Here is a 21622-nt window from a genome sequence, read left to right as displayed (position 1 = left end):
AAAGTACGTAAATAAGCAAGCATCTGAAAAAGTACCTAAACTTGATAGATAACTTAAAGAGTTTAAACTTTTCAGATTGGTAAAAGTTAAAAAGAATCAATACTCTTCTTTGAAAAGGAGCACTCATATATTGCTGGTGGAAATAAAAGTTATTACGGACTTTCAAGGAAGACAACTTGGAAGCGACTATAACTATACTTTTGAACCAACAATTCCATTTCTGGCTATCGCAGAGAAATAAAAGTAAAGGAAATATATCTAAGGCTGATCACGTTTTGCATAACATAATTGTATTTTGTGGCAAAAATCTGGAAGCAAAGCAAAATGGAGAAAAATGTGGAATGAGAATTACATTAAATAACAAGTACTTATTATATAGTTATGTTTCTCCCTTTAGTTTTTTCATAAGATATTGAACTACACTGATAACTTGATAATATATATACACATATGTAATGAAGTTAGATTAAGACACTGAATACTTTACCTATCTCTGGTGATTTTTCACTTTCCTCCATGGAAGCATTTTCTGAAGAGAAAGCTGTGCTCATCAGCAAATATACGGTGTTACTGTTTTTAAAAGCATTCCATTGTGACACATTTGATAACAGGGATTTACATAGAAGAGAAAAAGGCTCTAGTTCATTGCTGATATAAAAACACTGCTTCCACCTGGAATCTGACACCCACTGAAGATGTTGATTTTTACAGGTTTCATATATGCCTAACAAAAAAGGGAAAAGTGATCACATAAGAAGAGATGTATCCTTTACCTTTAGTTACTCATTAGAAAGTATATGCTTAATAAATATTTTTTGTTGAGGAAAAAGCCATCTTATATAAAAATGAATTATATAAAGTGTAATTTTTCAATTATGATAAAACACATAACACCAAATTTACTACCTTAACCATTTTAAGTGTACAATTCCATAGTGTTAAGTATGATTCATGTTGTGGTGAAACAGATCTCCAAAACTTTCTGCAAGTCTGAAGCTCTGTACCCATTTTCCCACCTCCTAGCTCCTGGTAATCCTTTTCTCATTTCCCCACCGCCTAGCTCCTGGTAACTACCCATTCTTTTGTTTCTGTGAATTTGACTTCCTTATGTACTTTATGTAAGTGGAATCATACAGTGTTTGTCTTTTGGTGACTTGCTTATTTTGCTTAGCATAATGTCATCAAGTTTCAGCCATGTTGTACTATGTGATAGGATTTCCGTTTTTTGACTGAATAATACTCCATTTTATGTATATACTACATTTTCTTTATCCAGTCACCAGTGTACACTTGGGTTGCTTCTACCTATTGGATATTGTGAATAGTGCTGCTATGAACACTATATGCAAATATCTCTCTGAGACCCTGCTTTCAATTCTCTTAGATATATAATCAGACATAGGATTAATGGATCATATGATAATTCTATTCTTAGGTCTTTTTTTTGAGGAAACTCTGTACTGTTTTCTGTGCTCCAAATATGCACCATTTAAAAATCCCATCAACAGGTTTCCATTTTCTCTACATCCTTGCCAGAACTTATTATTTTCTTTTTTTTAAAAAGAAATGGATGTGAGATGATATCTTTATGTAGATTTGTTTTGCATTTTCCTATGATTAGTGTTGTTGAGCATAGTTTCATATGTTTGTTGTCCATTTGTATTTAATCTTTGGGCAAATGTTTATTCAAATATTTAAAAATTGGGTTATTTGATTTTTTTGTTGTTGAGTTGTAGGAGTTCTTTATATATTCCATGTAAATATAAACTTATCAGACATAGGGTTTGAAATATTTTCTCCTATTTCTTAGATTGCCTTTTCACTCTGTTGACTGTGTCCTTTGATGAACAAAAGTTTTAAATTTTGATATAAATTTGATATATAATAATTTTGATATATATTAATTTGATATAATTTTGATTTGTCTATTTTTGTTTTTGTTGCCTGTGTTTCAGTGTTAAATCCAAAAAATCACTGCCAAGTCCAATGTTAGAAAGATTTTTCCCCTAAGCTTTCTAGGAATTTTATAGTTTTAGTTCTTATGTCTAGGTCCTAAATCCATTTTCAGTTGATTTTTATATTTGATGTGAGTCCAATTTCATTCATTTGCATATGAATGTTCAGTTTTGCCAACACCATTTTTTTTCCTTCAGTTCAGTTCAGTCGCTCAGTCGTGTCCTACTCTTTGCAGCCCCATGGACTGCAGCATGCCAGGCTTCCCTGTCCATCACCAACTCCCGGAGTTTACCCAAACTCATGTTCATTGAGTCTGTGATGACATCCAACCATCTCATCCTCTGTCATCCCCCTCTCCTGCCCTCAATCTTTCCCAGCATCAGGGCCTTTTCAAATTAGGCAGCTCTTTGCATCAGGTGGCCAAAGTATTGGAGTTTCAGCTTCATCATGAGTCCTTCCAATGAATATTCAGGACTGATCTCCTTTAGGATGGACTGGCTGGATTTCCTTGCAGTCCAAGCGACTCTCAAGAGTCTTCTCTAACACCACAGTTCAAAAGCATCAATTCTTTGGCACTCAGTTTCCTTTATAGTCCAACTTTCACACCCATACATGACTACTAGAAAAACCATAGCCTTGACTAGATGGACTTTTGTTGGCAAAGTAACATCTCTGCTTTTTAATATGCTGTCTAGATTGGTCATAACTTTTCTCACAAGAAGTAAATGTCTTTTACTTTCAAGGCTGCAGTCACCATCTGCAGAGATTTTGGAGCCCCCCAAAATAGTTAGCCACTGTTTGCCATGAAGTGATGGGACCAGATGCCATGATCTTTGTTTTCTGAATGTTGAATTTTAAGCCAACTTTTTCACTCTCCTCTTTCACTCTCATCAAGAGGCTCTTTAGTTCCTCTTCACTTTATGCCGTAAATGTGGTGTCATCTGCATATCTGAAGTTATTGATATTTTCCCCAGCAATCTTGATTCCAGCTTGTGCTTCTTCCAGCCCAGTGTTTCTCATGATGTACTCTGCATATAAGTTAAATAAGCAGGGTGACAATATGCAGCCTTGATGTACTCCTTTCCCTATTTGGAACCAGTTTGTTTTTCCATGTCCAGTTCTGTTGTTTCCTAACCTTCAAACAGATTTCTCAAGAGGCAGGTTGGGTGCTGGGGTCCAACCCTGGTGGATCCAGGGTAATTCGAAGGGGAGACAGAATTGGTGTCCTAGGAAAAAGCTATTTTATTAGAAATATAAAGAGAGATTAGAAAAGAATAGTGTAGTAGGAAAATTAGTGGAGAAAAAGATGCTGAATAACTTGGTTTACATGGAATATCAATAAAACTCCAAGACAAGGAGTTTGCACCATCTACGTAGACCACCAGCGCCCACTTAAATAGCGGAGGGTGCCCCGCCTTGGGCTCCCTCTTGCGTGGGTCTTAGAAGCCAGGGCAAGTAAGTAGACATGGTGAGTATCCATGCTTCAGATGGGAATTCAGCCAGGGGACACGGGGGAATCAGTCTTTCCAGAAACTGATCCGTTTTCTTTATTTTCAGGTTTGCTTATATACTTTTTGTTATACATAGGGATGAATACAGAGTCACACGGGGTCAGCAGGCCTGAATTTTATCAAAATCAGGTGCTTCATATAAAAGTATACAAAGGTCTTAGGGGTTTTACATCATCTTATGGCCATGAGGCCTGCTGACATTTTATGGCCCTTTCTGATAACGGTCAGTCAACCAGAAAACTTATTTTTTCCAGGGGTGATTTTTTATTAAACTAGGCGCCACCCTCCAAAGGCACCAGATAAAGTTGCATTCCCATAGGGTGAGGTTGCAGGGGGTTATAATCAAGAAAGGAATTTACTTAGCCTAAGATTTAACATGATTAATATCAAAGGTTAATACTTATTTCTTCCATATGCTAGTTATATTCATTATAAGGGCAGGGAATATGGAGATTTAGCAGCAAATATTGGCTTAACAAATGAAAAACTCTTCACCAATATAATTTCTAATCAACCCACTATACTATACTAATAATTTTCTAACTTCTCAAAAGAATCTGTATTTAGAAAGTTTAAAGCATCTTGTGCCTCTCATGGTTGGGAGGCTGTAAACAATCACATGTGGCCGGATGAATCTGCTCAGGCAGGCTAGAGAACCTTCAGAGGAGTTTGTAAGTTGAAACACTCTTGTCACGCCCAGAAATTTTTATTGACTGGAGCTGTAAGTTAACTCCTTCTCTGAGAGAGGTGGTGGGGGACAGCCCCCCATAAAGTCAGAGGTGTAGGTGAGAGCATGAAACAGTAAAGTAGGCAGACTCTGGTTTTGAGGGTAGATGCTCGGGAACAGGAGGTTTCCTGAGGCTCGATCCCATCTTTGCGTTATGCCGAGCCTCCTTCCTCATGACCTTTATGACGGGTGGCGTGCCTCACGCTGGCTCCCGGCATCTCCCCCTTTTTTATTTCTTAAAACAGCCAGATGCACCTCAGTCACGAGCTTCTGAATGCTCTGCCGAAGAATCCTGACAATACAAGGAAGAATGATTATAAGAAGTAAAATTAGAGCACCAACAGCAGCATAACTGAAGATATTAGACAGAATGTTTTTTCCAGAAATAAAGTTAAAGAAGGTGTGGAAAAAGTCATTAGCTGCTCCAGCAGCGATAAAATCCAGTTGAGAGTGTTCCAAGGTCTGTATCTGATTGTGAAGTTTTCCTAAGTCCAGGCCAATATCAGAGCTGTTTCAAACACCGAAATATGATTTTTAATTTTTTCCCACTCGTAATCTGTCTCGTTTACTTTCAAAGATGTCACGCATATCCACCGGTAATGGGCGTGGCATGACAGAGCCATTTTTGCTTTTAGAGCTTGTAGTTCAGTCCCAGTATGCATTATTGCTTCTTCCAAGGCATCCACCCTCATCTCTAATTTTCTATCTATAGCTTCCTGTGTTGCCAGAGTTAAAGAAACATTTTTAGACATAGTGTCAACATATTGGGCAGTATGCACTTGTTGAGTCAACGATATTGCTGCCACAGTAACAGAAGTGATTGCGGCTATTAAAGCTGATATTCCTAGAATAAGTAAGCCTACAAATCATCATGCTAGCATCAAATCCTGTAGTTCTTGCAATACAGCAAGACCATAATTATCATACCAATAAGTAGTTACAGTTACAGGCACCATAATATAGGGTGGACGTTTTAACACCACAAAAGAACAAACATTATATTGAAGAGTTAAGCAAGATGAAAGCATACATTTTTCACAAGACACTACATTAAGTCCACCTGTATAATTCATTTGTATAATAAGTTTTCCAGAATCATTAGTGAAAAGAAAAACATAAGGAGAGGATAAACAAGCCCAAACAGAATAAGTAGAATTATTTTCTGGTCAGAGTTCACGCTGCAGCAGCTGTCAGTCCTGCCAGGATCTCGATGTTTATCTTGCCTTTCCTGCCGGTGGGCATGGCAGCCAACCCAGCGCAGACTCTGGTGGGGCTACCGGCTGCGAGGGCAGCGCACTGGGCCCCGGCAGCCAGGCTGGCCCCGCCCACGGCTCCCCGCGCGCGGCTGTTCCTTGTGGTGGCGGCAGCGGCAGGGGCAGAGGAGTGCCCTTCGAAGTAATGGCAAATCAGTCTGTCTGGGATCCAAATCAGAGCATCTGTGTCCTGTGGAAAAATACAAGCACATCCTCGACTGCTAGTTAATAATGGGTCAGGACCTTTCCATTGTCCGGAGAGGAGGTCCTTCCACTTTACCAATGGCTTTGCATTTTGTTGTTCCAGATGAATCAGCATTTAGGTTATTTATTACAAAGAGAGCATGTTGCAAGATCTGATGGGGAGAACTATACTTACACTCCTCTTTTTTTAGTTTTTGAATTAGCAAAGCATGTGAGGGTAAATGATGCCAAATTTGACCACAATAATTTCCTATAGCAATCTGCCAATTTTCATCAAACATTAGAAGAGCATCAAGTTGTTCCTTATTATATGGAATTACAATCTCTGCTGGCTCTTTACCGAACAATTTAATGCTCCACTTTTTCCCTTTTAATATCAACATTGCTATTAAGCCTGGATAAGAAGCTACCACTTTTTTAGCTTGGGCGGGAAGTCATTTTAGGGGACCGTTTTGCCACAGAACTCCCGTAGGTGCTGTTGGAGTAGTTAGGCAAAGGAACTGCCAAGTTACTGTTAAATCAATTTTTTTTTATAGCCATCAGATAAAGCTGATTTTACTTTGCCTAGGGCTTCCCAAGCCTCAGCAGTTAATTGTCTTTTAGAAGTTGGATCGGGATCCCCGTGCAAAATGTTAAAAAGGGGCTTCAATTTGGCAGTGGTTAATTTTAAATAAGGTCTAATGCAATTAATATCACCTACAAGTTTTTGATAATCATTTAAAGTAAGGAGACGGTCTTTTCTCAATTGCAGCGGGGCATGAGTCACAGTTTCTGAATTGATAACCCTTCCTAAGTAAGTTATGGGTGGGTTGATTTGAATTTTCTCTGGGGCAATTTTTAAACCTCTAGCTGACAATGCCTGGGTCAAGTCTTGGAGTACAGTTTGTAAATGAGCTCTATCAGGATGAGCTATTAAAATATCATCCATGTAGTGGATCATATATGCTTATTCATAGTTAGTCCTGATATCTTCTAGAGCGGCATTGACAAATTTCAGGCATAGGGTGGGGCTATTTTTCATTCCCTGAGGTAATACTTTTCACTGAAACCTTAACTAAGGCTGTTTAAGATTTTTTGCTGGCAGACTAAAAGCAAATCGCTTTTTATCCTCAGGATTTAAAGGAATGGTGAAAAAGCTGTCTTGTAAATCAATTACGATTATATTATATCCCTCTGAAACGGCTACTGGAGAAGGGAGCCCAGGTTGTAAAGCTCCCATGTCCTCCATGGTGGCATTGATTGCTCTTAAATCTTGTAAAAGTCTCCATTTACCAGATTTTTTCTTAATGACAAAAATAGGAGTGTTCCAGGGGCTATTGGAGGGCTCAGTTCAGTTCAGTTCAGTTGCCCAGTCGTGTCCGACTCTTTGCGACCCCATGAATCGCAGCACGCCAGGCCTCCCTGTCCATCACAAACTCCCAGAGTTCACTCAGACTCACGTCCATCGAGTCCGTGATGCCATCCAGCCATCTCATCCTCGGTCGTCCCCTTCTCCTCCTGCCCTCAATCCCTCCCACCATCAGAGTCTTTTCCAATGAGTCAACTCTTCGCATGAGGTGGCCAAAGTACTGGAGCTTCAGCTTTAGCATCATTCCTTCCAAAGAAATCCCAGGGCTGATCTTCAGAATGGACTGGTTGGATCTTCTTGCAGTCCAAGGGACTCTCAAGAGTCTTTTCCAACACCACAGTGCAAAAGCATCAATTCTTTGGCGCTCAGCCTTCTTCACAGTCCAACTCTCACATCCATACATGACCACAGGAAAAACCATAGCCTTGACTAGACGGACCTTAGTTGGCAAAGTAATGTCTCTGCTTTTGAATATACTATCTAGGTTGGTCATAACTTTTCTTCCAAGGAGTAAGTGTCTTTTAATTTCATGGCTGCAGTCACCATCTTCAGTGATTTTGGAGCCCCCCAAAATAAAGTCTGACACTGTTTCCACTGTTTCCCCATCTAGTTCCCATGAAGTGATGGGACCAGATGCCATGATCTTCGTTTTCCGAATGTTGAGCTTTAGGCCAACTTTTTCACTCTCCAGTTTCACTTTCATCAAGAGGCTTTTTAGTTCCTCTTCACTTTCTGCCACAAGGGTGGTGTCATCTGCATATCTGAGGTGATTGATATTTCTCCCAGCAATCTTGATTCCAGCTTGTGTTTCTTCCAGTCCAGTGTTTCTCATGATGTACTCTGCATATAAGTTAAATAAGCAGGGTGACAATATACAGCCTTGACGTACTCCTTTTCCTATTTGGAACCAGTCTGTTGTTCCATGTCCAGTTCTAACTGTTGCTTCCTGACCTGCATACAGATTTCTCAAGAGGCAGGTCAGATGGTCTGATATTCCCATCGCTTTCAGAGTTTTCCACAGTTTGTTGTGATCCACACAGTCAAAGGCTTTGGCATAGCCAATAAAGCAGAAATAGATGTTTTTCTGGAACTCTCTTGCTTTTTCCATGATCCAGTGGATGTTGGCAATTTGATCTCTGGTTCCTCTGCTTTTTCTAAAACCTACTTGAACATCTGGAAGTTCATGGTTCACATATTGCTGAAGCCTGGCTTGGGGAATTTTGAACATTACTGGCTTGTGAGATGAGTGCAATTGTGCGGTAGTTTGAGCATTTTTTGGCATTGCCTTTCTTTGGGATTGTAATGAAAACTGACCTTTTCTAGTCCTGTGGCCACTGCTGAGTTTTCCAAATTTGCTGGCATATTGAGTACAGCACTTTCACAGCATCATCTTTCAGGATTTGAAACAGCTCAACTGGAATTCCATCACCTCCACTAGCTTTGTTCGTAGTGATGCTTCCTAAGGCCCACGTGACTTCACATTCCAGGATGTCTGGTTCTAGGTGAGTGATCACATCATCATGATTATCTGGGTCGTAAAGATCTTTTTTGTATAGTTCTGCGTATTTTTGCCACCTCTTCTTAATATCTTCTGCTTCTGTTAGGTCCATACCATTTCTGTCTTTTATTGAATCTATCTTTGCATGAAATGTTTCCCTTGGTATCTCTAATCTTCTTGAAGAGATCTAGTCTTTCCAATTCTATTATTTTCCTCTTTTTTTCTTACAAATTTAAACTTTTTATTTTGTATTAAGATATAGCTGATTAACAGTCCAATACTAATTGTTGAAAAGATTGCTCTTTTTCTATTGAGTAGTCTTCATAACTTTGTTGAAGATCATTTGATCCTATGCACAAAGGTTAATTTCTATGCTCTCCATTTTTTTATTTTGGTCTATTTGTCTATCTTTATACCAGTAATAGAATGTTTTGATTACTGTAGCTTTATAATATAGTTTGAAATCAGGAAATGTGATGCCTCCAACTTTCTTCTTTTTCAAAATTGTTTTGGCTATTTAGAATCACTTGAAATTTCATATGAAATTTGGGAAGAAATTTTATGTTTCCTTAAAAAATGGCATTGAGATTTTGATAGAGATTGCATGAAATCTGTAGATTGATTTTGGTTAGTATGGCCTTCTTAACAATACTAAGTCTCCCAATCCATGACCATGTGATGTCTTTCCATTTGTTTGTGTCTTCTTTAACTTCTTTCAGCAATGTTTTGTACAAGTCTTTCACCTCCTTGGTTAAGTTTATTCCTAAGTATTTTATTCCTTTTAATGTTTGTTTTTCTTTTTGCTATGGACCATTTTTAGTCTTTATTGAATTTGTTACAACATTGCTGCTGTTTTTTGTTTGGTTTTTTGGTCGTGAGACATTCGGGATCTTAGTTCACAGACATACTCAGAAATAATGTTTTATCAGGGACATGCCTGGTGGTCCTGTGGTTAAGAATTCATCTGCCAATGCAGGGCACATGGGTTTGACCCCTGGTCTGGGACGTTTCCACATGCCAAGGGGCAACTAAGCCTGTGTATCACAATACAACTACTGAGCTCACGCTCTAGAACCTGTGAGCTGTAACTGCTGATCCTGCGTGTCACAATTACTGAAGCCCATATACCCTAGAGCCCATGCTCTGCAATAAAAGAAGCCACTGCAATGAGAAGTCTGAGCATTGCAATGAAGAGTAGCCCCCACTTGCTGCAACTAGAGAAAGCTCGCACACAGCAATGAAGACCCAGCACAGCCAAAAATAAATAAATAAATACATTTTTAAAAAAGAAAGAATGTTTCATCAGCTATCAGAGTATTTCTTAGCCCAGCCAAACTGACACACAAAATTAACTATGGGGGTTACCAGTACAAATACATAAAGCATCTTAAAAGTTATAGCATTGTATTTTCAACTGAGAAAAACAATTTCAATTGCATGCAAAAACTTTCTTAATAGCTACCCCAACATTTTATTTTACTGATATCACAAGCCACATCTTTATATATTATATACCTGTTAACATAGATTTATAGGGCTCTTTTATGTTTTATTTATTTGTCTGTTTGGCTGTGTTGGCTCTTAGTTGTGGCACGTGGGATCTTTGTTGCATCATGTGGGATCTTTTGTTGCAGCACATGCTCTCTAGTTGTGACACACAGTCTCAGGAGCTTCGTGGCATGTGGGATCTTAGTTCCTAGACCAGGGATTGAACCTGTGACTCTTGCATTGCAAGGCAGACTCTGAACCACTGGACCACTAGGGAAATCCCAGATTTATAGTTTTCGAAATGCTTTTTGTCATTTAAATTCTATGAGTCCAAATTACAATAGTACAGGTTTCTATATTTTAAAATTTATTTACCTTTACTATAGAATCAACTATTTTTATATGGATTTATGTTGGTCTCTATTATCCTTTTGTTTATACTTGAAGGACTTCCTTTAGCATTTATACTGAGCAGGTATTTCTCTCAACTCCTGTTTTTTTCTGTGAAAGTCTTAACTTTTCCTTTCTTTTTGAAGGAGACTTGCCTGGTGTCAGTCAAGCCACAGAATGGCTACACATAGTCCTGGGGTCCTGTGTGTAGGAGATAAGTCCCTTAGCTGAATAGAGAACCATATGGACAGCTAGAAAGGCTTGAGAAGGCTGGATTCCACTTGCGAAGAGTATGTGGATGCTGGCTTGCCCCCAGACCTCACCTACCTGAACCAAGTGAATATCCAGATCTGCTCATTCCATGCCAGAGCACGACACTGAATTCAAGCCTGCCAGCAGCTATGGAGAGACTCTACCTAGGAATGCAGAGGTGACTTGGGGGCCTGGGGCATAGCTTAGTTGAGCAGCAGTGGCCATTGTTGGTACTTACTCAAGTGGCAGCCCAGACTGCGGATGGCAGCACAGCTGCTAGGTTTCTGTGACCACCTCACTGTGCACTCCAGTCCAAGCCAAATGAGTATCCTTGGCTTCAGCCCCACTCACTCCATGACATAGCACATCACTAGACCTGGGCTGGTCATGACCAGGGAAAAGAAGCAACTGTGGGCTGTGTCTGAGGGGAGCTGAAGACACCCACAAGACTTCTGTAAGCACATGAGCATCCGTGGCTTCAGCACCCCCATTCTTTGGGGTAAGGGTCCCAGTGGGGGAAGGAGGAAAAACATACATGCAAAGGGAACAGAACCAGCTGGAATTCAACCCTCAGGGCTTCTGCTCTAGCACCTCGGGAGCAGAGTCCCAAGGTGATGGACACTGAATAGATGGGAAGTCTCCCTCACACTCTGTGCAGGCTTTAGCTCCTTTATCTCCAGATACACTTCCTTCCAAGGTGATAACCGCCAACACACCATGAGGAAAAATGTGACCGGAATCCACATCAAATCCAGCCCTCCACCAAAGGTATGGGGCACACACAGTCTGCAGAGGGACATTCCCACATATGAACACTCCTTTGAGACCACAATAGGTAATAGTACATTTTACAATAACTTTCTCTGCTTCTTTATAACAGTCTCACCTAAATTTAGAGAAGCAGAGAAAGTTAAGTAAAATGAAAAGCAGAGGAACTACTTTCAACTGAAGGAGCAAGAAAGGATTGTAAATTGGTACACATACTATGGAAAAAGTTATGAAGTTCCTCAAAAAGTTAAAAAGGAAATTATCACATGATCTAGCAATTTTGCTTTTGGGTATTTGCCCAAAGAAAACAAAAACATTAACTTGAAAAGATGTGTGCCCTCCAATGTTCACTGCAGCTTGATTTACAATAACTAAGATATGAAAGCGTCCCAAGTTCCATTGATAGACAAATGAATAAAGAAGATGTGATATACACATACAATAGAATGTTACTCAGACATAAAATTTTGTAACAACATGGATGGACCTAGAGGGTATTATGCTAAGTAAAATAAGTCAGACAGAGAAGAGAAATACTGCATGAGGAATCTAAATCTAGATTGTTTGTGAAATCTAAGAAACAAACAAAGCAAAACAAAAGCAAATTCATAGATATTGAGAACAAATGGGTCGCTGCCAGAAGGTGGTGTGGGTGGACAAAATAGATGAAGGGGTTTAAGAAGTACAAACCTTCAGTTATACAATAAATAATCATGAGGGTGTAATATAGAGCATAAAGAATATGGCTATTATATTTAAATAACTTTGTATGGAGACAGATGGTTACTAGACTTGTTGTGATTATGATCAAATCACAATGTATGCAAATGTCAAAATATTATGTGGTACACCTGAAACTAAGGTAACACTGTATGTCAACTATATTTCAAAAAATGAACATATGCAAATATCAATAGATATAAAGAATATATATGTGGAAGAAAAAAGTGAAAAGATAAAACATAGTAATATTAATAGTAGTTGTCTCTCTGGATGGTAGAATTTATTTACTTCTTTTCTGTATGTGTAGGTTATAATGGCTTTTATAATCAATACACATTGCTTACATAATTAAAAAGCTATTAAATATCTTTGTTTTTTCTTGAGAGCTAAAAATAGTTTAACTAATTAATTAAAATATAATTTGTGTTCAACATTATATAAGTTTCAGGTATACAACATGGTGATGTGATGTTGTTATTTCTTAAAGTATACTGAGAGTGTTTTAATGACTGCAACTACAGCAGACGCCTCTTAGATTGGCTGCTGCTGCTGAATTTTTGGCCACCTGTTTTGCTGCATGATCTTGTCTCTTGGTCTTAGGAGAGTAGTTGAGGAATAAACTTCTGAATGAGGTTATGACACTCAGATTCACCCTCTTGTAAATATGGTGCCTAGAATTGTGAGGTGCAGAGTCTGAGAACTATTAGAAGTTGAGTTATGTTAACAGTAGTCTGTATTTTCATATTGATGCTTGGCTGTTCACATTTTCCTTGAATTTTTCTGAGATACCCTGTTCTATACATTTTTAATTTTTAAAGCCATTGAATTATTGTTGTCTATATTTTTCGAGCAAAATAATCTTAATAAATTCAAAAGAGCATTCATTGATTCAAGAGTCATTTACCAAACATGTACTGGGTGCCAGCTTTTGGTACTACAAAAGCAAAGATAAAAAAAACTATCCAAATGTCTGGATAGCAACTGTTTTCATATTTTCATTCTGAATTCTAGTTTCTGCTAACAGTCTCAAAACAATTGATAAATCACCACTTTTTCCTCTTCAGGGAGAATGTCAGATTTCCTTTAAATTTAATGTGTTGCAACTTAGAGAGATGGGAATACTAGACCATCTTACTTGTTTCCTGAGAAACCTATATGCTGGTCAAGAAGCAACAGTCTGAACTCTATGTGAAACAACTGACTGGTTCAGGACTGAGAAATGAGTATAACAAGGCTGTTTATTGTCACCCTGTTTATATGCAGAGCACATCATGAGAAATCCTGGGCTGGATGAATTATAAGCTGGAATCAAGATTGCCATGAGAAGAATTAACAACCACAGATATGCAGATGATATCACTCAAATGGCAGAAAGCAAAGAGGAACTAAAGAACCTCTTGATGAGGGTAAAGGAGGAGAATGAAAAAGCTGGCTAAATACTAAATGTTAAAAACATTGAAATCAGGGCATCACTTCATGGCAAATAGAAGGGGAAAATGTGGAAGCAGTGACAGATTTCCTCTTGGGCTCTAAAATCACTGTGGATGGTGACTACAGCCATGAAATTAGAAGACAATTCCTTCTTGGCAGAAAAGCTATGAGAAACTTAGCGAGTTAAAAAGCAAAGACATCAGTTTGCTGACAAAGGTCTGTATAGTCAAGGCTATGGTCTTTCCAGTAGTCATGTATGGTTGTGAGAGCTGGACCATAAAGAAGGCAGAGCACTGAAGAAATGACACTTTCAAACTGTGGTGCTGGAGAAGATTCTTGGGAGTCCCTTGGACAGCAAGCAGATGAAACCAGCCAATATTAAAGAAATCAACCCTGAATACTCACTGGTAGGACTGATGCTGAAGCTGAATCTTTGGCCAATACTTTGGCCACCTGATGTGAACTCATTGGAAGAAGACCCTGATGCTGGGAAAGATTGAAGGCAGAAGGAGAAGAGGGCATCAGAGGATGAGATGGCTGGACATGCAACGGACATGAACTTGGGCAAACTCCAGGAGATGGGACAAGGAGGTCTGGCATGCTGCAGTCATGAGGTCATGAAGAGTCAGACACAACTAGCAACTAAACAACAACTTAAAATTACAGCACAGCACAATAACATGAATGTGTTAAAGCTACCGAACCATACACTTAAAAATGGCTAGGATGGCAAATTCTATGTTATGTATATTATTACCATAATTTAAAAAATAAACATATTAAAAATATACAACACTGGAGCATCTGCAAAGATCCAATACTTAAGTATTTTGCCTAATCTTTTGGATAAGCATGATCTTTGTGGTTCAAATTTTCAGAGAATTTTCATAAGAAACTGAGGGCAACTATAGTTAGGAGGGTGAAATTCACCTTCTGATGGTAATTAATGAAAGGATGTGTGTGTATGTCCCTATTGACAAGCATTAGGTATTCTGCTTTACAGATTAGAATTATAATAACCTAGCAATTGTCACTTATTTGTTCATTCAAAAATTATTGAGTATCAGTTATAGGCTTCCCTGGTGACTCAGATGGTAAAGAATAACTTTTAAAGCAGGAGACCCAGGTTTGATCCCTGGGTCAGGAAGATACCCTGGAGAAGGGAATGCCTACCCACTCCACTATTCTTGTCCGGGAAATCCCAGGGACAGAGGAGCCTAGCGGGCTACAGTCCACATGTCGCAGAGTTAGACATGACTAAGCAACTAACACTTTCACTTTCACCTAATATGCTCAACAGTGTAGAGGATACAGTGATGAATTAGATATTGTACTTGACTTCAAATTGCTTTTAGTTTAATCAGTGTAGAAGCACTGACTTGGAGCACCTTCGAGATCTTTTACTACTTTTCAGGAAATGTGTTTAATGGGTTTTTAGTACGTCTAGAGCAATTATTTTTACTTACTGTTGAGTTTAGGCTGGGGCATTACACCTTTAATATTTACTAGCGTGCTAGAATTTAAGAAGATGTTCCATTCTTCCTTTGGTAGGGATCCAATGTCATCCTGCATTAAATTTCCATTAGCATTATTTTGCATGATTGTAGTGCAAAGCCCAAAGGAGAAGCAAAGTTTATGTCGATTAAACAGAGCTAAAGAGACCACCTATAAAGAAAGCATAACTGTTAGGCTAATCTAGCTGGGTCAAATAAATGTGCAAAATTCACCTTTGAGAATGTCTCACCTTAAAAATGTTTCTTGTCAATGTATCTATTGAGTTTTTAAGATGTCTATCTAAGGTTCTTTTTTCACTTCCCAATTTAGGCTCTTTTGAGAGATTTGGGATTTCATGACCTTTTTGCAGAAACATTGTCTCTCTTTTCAGACTGTGTTCTTCCTGTTCTTTGCTTTTGGAAACTACTGATGAAACAAAAATTTGACGAAACCAGTCTAGGGAGAACTGGTACATGTAATCAATCTGTGCAAGATTAGACACTAGAAAGTAGAGCAGGGCACCCCGCGTAGCAATGGGGAGATACACTTTACGTGTTTCTTCAATTTTACTTTCTGCTTTTCTCGTTGCTTTGATTCGCTTTGAAATTTCATTTGAAGTCATCTTGGATTTTCTTAAGATGTCTACAATTTCCTCATCATCTAATACAAATCCTAAAGACAAAAAATGAGTTTAAATAAAAATCATTGGAATATTAAATAATTATTTCCTCATTCTCTACTCTTTAAGAGTTTTACTATTGGTCTTTCGTAGGTTTTACTTTGGACATGGACCTGTCTTAAATGAAGATAGGCCATGTTTCTAAAAAATTTGATTAATAGTACATATGCCTCCCCCTTCCCATCCTCTAGTCTCTTCTTTATACTACTTTAATGTTTGAGGATTTTATTTTTATTATAGGCACATAATAAATAGCCCTTTCATCATAAGGAATGTATCTCCACTTGATCTTCTATACACACAGAAAATGAAAATAAAATTTTCAGAAAATAACAACAGCATCATTATTTTACGTGATGTACTCTGGTATTTTCCATTGTGTTCTATTTTATTAAACAAAGTTGATAATGATCAATAAAAGTGATTTTTCATTCCACTAATGGGTTGCTACTCACCTTTAAAAAAACACTGCTTTAGAAACACACATAACAGTTCTATCCCTTTCAAATGTATAAGACAACTTTCATATTCCCATTTTAAACTCTACTGTTTTATAGTAGAGCTATTCCCATTTTTCAAGTGCTTTTTTTTTTCTTGGCCAAGATACATGACTCGCAAGATTTTATTTCCCCAACCAGAGGTTGAACCCATGCCCTAGGCAGTGAAAGAATGAAGTCCTAACCAATGGACCACCAGGGAATTCCTTCAAGTGTTTTTTTTTTAATTAAAAAAAATTTTTTTTTACTTTATATTGGAATATAGTTGATTAACAATGTTAGTTTCAGGTGTACAACTAAGAAAGGTGTACATATACAGGTACCTATTCTTTTTCAAATTCTTTTCCCACTTAGGTTATTAAAGAATATTTAGCAGAGTTCTCTGGGCTATGCAGTAGGTCTTTGTTGGTTATCTATTTTACAATTTTTTTAAAGTAGATAAATTAAGATTTTTAGTGGGAGTTTCAATATCAAACTCTCAAAAATTAATAGAATGACTATACAAAGAAGTAGAAGAATATAGTAGACCTGAAAAGCACTGTGAATCAATTCCACACAGTTAAGATTTATATTATTTTTACACAACAGTAGGATACAAATTCTATTCAAGTTCCCATAGACTGTAAACTAGGAGCCATAAAAACTAAGAACATAAAACAAGGTGTAAAAAAATTCATGGTCTAAAGGTATTGAGATCATACAGTCTGATCTTTTATCACTGTGGAATTATGTTAGAAATCAATATCAAAAGATATTTGCAAATAACCCCCATATTTTCGAGTGTAATGTGACATTTTGCAAGAGAGATCTTTGACTTAGCCATCGAAGGCCTCAATAAAGTCAGATTGAAAAAAAACACAGAGGGTGATTGCAGCAAAGAAAGCATTTAAATGAGAAATTAGTGTTAAAAGGAGAAATATTTTTGGTGATACAATTTCTAGACCCCTTGATGCTCACCTCTGGACACAATTTGAGAAAAGCCCTCTTGAAATGTGGCATCCAGAACTAAACATAGCTTGACATGCCGTTGAAAGGAATCATGGGATTATTACATTTGAAGATCTGGAAACCATATTCTTATTGATGCAGGTGAAGCAGTCTAAGTTACATCTGGATCTAAACTATGGGCTGCTTCTTATAGTCACTACCCTTGATTCACCTCTCCCAACAGGGGGTGAGGAGTCACACCAAATATAAAATATTTACAAAAAGATGGTAAGGATAATCTATTTTTACTAAAACTTGGAAAGGAGGAAAACAATATGTTCAAAATCAAGGGGTCTTTTATTGAGCTTTTTCCAAGAACAATTTTCATTAAGTGTACTATCTGTAAAAAGTTGTAGCCTTTAAAAAATATCTCAGACTCTAAAAAGAGAAACAATTGATAGGGAATAAATGCTAAAGGCATAATAACAGAATATAGTGCACTAAAAAAAGGAGTACGTCAAGGCTGTATATTGTCACCCTGCTTATTTAACTTATATGCAGAGTACAACATGAGAAACGCTGGACTGGAAGAAACACAAGCTGGAATCAAGATTGCCAGGAGAAATATCAATAACCTCAGATATGCAGATGATACCACCCTTATGGCAGAAAGTGAAGAGGAACTACAGAGCCTCTTGATGAAAGTGAAAGAGGAGAGTGAAAAAGTTGGCTTAAAGCTCAACATTCAGAAAACGAAGATCATGGCATTCGGTCCCATCACTTCATGGGAAATAGATGGGGAAAGAGTGGAAACAGTGTCAGACTTTATTTTTGGGGGCTCCAAAAGCACTGCAGATGGTGACTGCAGCCATGAAATTAAAAGACGCTTAGTCCTTAGAAGAAAAGTTATGACCAACCTAGATAGCATATTCAAAAGCAGAGACATTACTTTGCCGACTAAAGTCCGTCTAGTCAAGGCTATGGTTTTCCCAGTGGTCATGTATGGATGTGAGAGTTGGACTGTGAAGAAGGCTGAGTGCCGAAGAATTGATGCTTTTGAACTGTGGTGTTGGAGAAGACTCTTGAGAGTCCCTTGGACTGCAAGGAGATCCAACCAGTCCATTCTGAAGGAGATCAACCCTGGGATTTCTTTGGAAGGAATGATGCTGAAGCTGAAACTCCAGTACTTTGGCCACCTCATGCGAAGAGTTGACTCATTGGAAAAGACTCTGATGCTGGGAGGGATTGGGGGCAGGAGGAGTAGGGGACGACCGAGGATGAGATGGCTGGATGGTATCACTGACTCAATGGACGTGAGTCTGAGTGAACTCCGGGAGATGGTGATGGACAGGGAGGCCTGGCGTGCTGCGATTCATGGGGTCGCAAAGAGTCAGACACGACTGAGAGACTGAACTGAACTGAATGTGTGTTATCATAAAGAAGTTTTCCTCTGTCTTGTTAAAACTATTGTTTATCCAATTTAGGAAAAGATTATAGCAAAATATGACATTTGTCAGAAAATAAGAGAGGCTGTGTTCCTGAATCTCATTAGATCAATTGTGTCGCTTTCTATGTATTTTATATAATACCTAGATGTTTTGGTTTTGTTCCCCAAGAAGTTAACAACTATGATTCTAATCTTGCATGAGAAACAGATATGGAAACCTTGTCTATGTAACTAGTCTTGTGATTAATAGAACAGCTTAGTCATGGGTTACTAAGAAACAGCTTTTACATGTAATTAGAAAAGGAACAAAATCAGATCTTTCCATATATAAACATGTATTTAAAGTTTCATAGTAAGTTTCATAGTTTCATATACTTTATTTTGTGATTTATAATATGAAATATATCTTTGGTCTTCATTCCCATTATTGGCACAGAGCTTCTAAAATCTTTGGAATTTCCTATGGAACCACCGAGGTGGCGCTAGTGATAAAGAACCCGCCTGCTAATTAACGCAGGAGATGTAAGAGACATGAGTTCGATCCCTGGGTCAGGAAGAACTCCTGGAGGTGAGCATGGTAACCCACTCCAGTATTCTTGCCTGGAGAATCCCATGGACAGAGGAGCCTGGCAGGCTATGGTCCCTAGGGTCGCACAGAGTCAGATAGGACTGAAGTGACTTAGCACGCACATACTTGGTAACAATTCAGAATAGTCCTTTCAACTTTTAGTCTGTCCTTTACAAAGGTATGCAAGGGTCTACTAATATCACTAAAGATCTTAACTTACCTTGTGCATTCTCTAGTAAATTTAATGTTTTTTGCTCCAGTTCTTCAAGAGTCTTAGCATCAAGGGAAATACTCTCTAAGAGCTGGAAACGTTGATTTTCTAAATGAGGAACTTCATGACTTAATACAATAGATAAGAGTTGATCTTGAAAACCTTGGAATGTTACTGTGAAGTTTATCATAGTAACAAAGCTATAAATGAATGGAGGAAAATAGGGGTTGTCTATTTCTGTAGAAACATATAACCTAAAACGTGAGAAAGGCACCAGTTATTATTCAAAGGATATGCAGAAGAAAAAAATGAAACAAATTTATTCAATAACAAAAAATACTTCTTCTGGAATTAAACAAGATTTTTAGTTTTATTCAGCCTTATGCACAAAGTAGGCTCTCAGTTTATACTAAGTACTATCTAGAGCTTTAAAAATACAACCATAAATTATGTACATATTTGGTCTAAGCATAAGGAAGAGGAAAAAAAATGCTACATAATGGGAGTTTTGATTTGCTACTAGATCATTGTAAAGACTATGGTTTTCACCCTGAGTGAGCAAGAAGCCAATGGAGGAATTTGAGAAGAGGAGAGACGTGATGTTTTATAAGAGGACCACTCTAGCTGCTGTCTTGAGAGGGCCTGTGCAGAAGGAAGACAGAGGACAAGAAGGAAGATAGGAGACTGGTTAAAATGTGAGAGATAGTGATGGTGGCTTGGAGCTATGTGGAACCAGTGGAAGCATTCAAGAGTGCTCAGATTCTGGATCATGTTTAGTTTTCATAGCAACCCAGTATTTTGGGCTGCACCAGACTTCCCTGGTGGCCGGGTGGTAGACAATCGCTGGCTAATGCAGGAGACACAGGTTTGATCCCCGGGTTGGGAAGATCTCATGGAAAAGAAAATGACAACTCACTCTAGTATTTTTGCCTGGGAAAACCCGCGGACAGAGGAACATGGCAAGTTACAGTCCATAGGGTTGCAAAAGAGTCAGATATTATTTAGCAATGAAACAACAACATTTTACAAAGGGTGAAATTGAAGCTTACAGAGGTTAAATAAGTTGCCAATATCACATGGCTAACAAGTGACAGAGAGGGAATCTGTCGTCATCTGCCCTCTAAAATAGTCCCTCCACCACCTCTTCAAACATGCAATTCAAACATGGGGACGAGGCTATCAGTTCAGGGTGATGTTACTTCAGTAGTATTTCTAAGCTGTTGTTTAATCAATCAGGCTGTATTCAGTGAGAAAGACTGTGTTAACACAGTGCTTTCCAAAGTGCATTCTGTAGAACACTTTTTTCTGAAGAGGATTTGTTCAGCAAATAAAGAGATTTTAAGTCCTTATAGGAAAGAATATTGTTTAACTTTGTTTAACCCAGCTATTTAAAAAAATGCAGAATTTCTTTTTCGAGTGACTCCCCCCCACAACTCCCACCCCAACTAAATCCCGGGAAATGATGCTTTGAGAAACATACTTTGGAAAATGTTTTCACTAACAGAAGGAAGGAGGCTAAAAAGGGAGAATTCTAGGGAGTGAGAATTCGTTGAGGAGTGAGAATTTGGTAGCTCTGCCCAAGTTAGAGGATTCACTGACCAACAAGTTTAAGAGTCAGGACAACTTGGTAAGGAGTTAGTCTGTCAGAGTCCCTGTAAAGAAGTTAAAGGCACCAGGCTAGGGACCATTAAAATCATCTTCTAATTCTCATTACTGAGTACTTGCTTACTATAATCTTTTGATTATGAATTGAAGGAGAGAATGCACATAACTGATAATACAAAGTCTTATTCTCTTGGGAACTGTATTTTTGTTGTAATTAAATTTGTCTGTATAATAGTGCTTTGTGAAATATGTTGATGAATTGGTTTCCTGGAGGCCCATCACTGCTTGGAACATGGACACAATGTTTTTATCTGTCTAGGCAAAATATCTTTTTGCTCTAGATAGCAGAAGTGGATTTTGTTTTTTAAAGAAGCAGAAGCTTTTCCTGCCCCAATAAAATATTGTGCAAACAGATCAAATTGAGGTTCATGAGTTCAGGTGGGGCTGGGATTCCTGATTGCTGCCCTTTTTGCACTGCTTCTGAAGACTCTTCATAGAACCCATAGCTTCCATCAGGCACAGTTTGAAAATGGTTTGGTTTGGAATGACTTTATACATAAAAATCCGTTCTCCATTCTGTTTACTATTATGTGCTACTGGCAACACAAAAACAAAAAGAATGTTCAAGTGCAATCTGACTTTTTC

The 21622-nt window shown here is 38.2% G+C and overlaps 1 protein-coding gene across 1 annotated transcript in view; it reads right to left on the bottom strand.

Annotated features, from left to right (window-relative positions):
• The window catches only part of DNAH14 (dynein axonemal heavy chain 14), a 398456-nt gene that overhangs the window by 59839 nt on the left and 316995 nt on the right, over positions 1-21622 (bottom strand). The window contains exons 69-72 of the mRNA XM_018059938.1: positions 19382-19626; positions 15294-15715; positions 15016-15214; positions 488-724 (exon numbers count right to left, since the gene is read on the bottom strand). Coding sequence (XP_017915427.1) covers positions 488-724; positions 15016-15214; positions 15294-15715; positions 19382-19626 — 1103 coding nt within the window. The remainder of the gene's footprint in view (positions 1-487; positions 725-15015; positions 15215-15293; positions 15716-19381; positions 19627-21622) is intronic.

This window comes from Capra hircus, chromosome 16 (assembly GCF_001704415.2).
Source record: "Capra hircus breed San Clemente chromosome 16, ASM170441v1, whole genome shotgun sequence".
Classification (NCBI taxonomy): domain Eukaryota; kingdom Metazoa; phylum Chordata; class Mammalia; order Artiodactyla; family Bovidae; genus Capra; species Capra hircus.
This window is presented reverse-complemented; position numbering and strand designations above follow the sequence as displayed.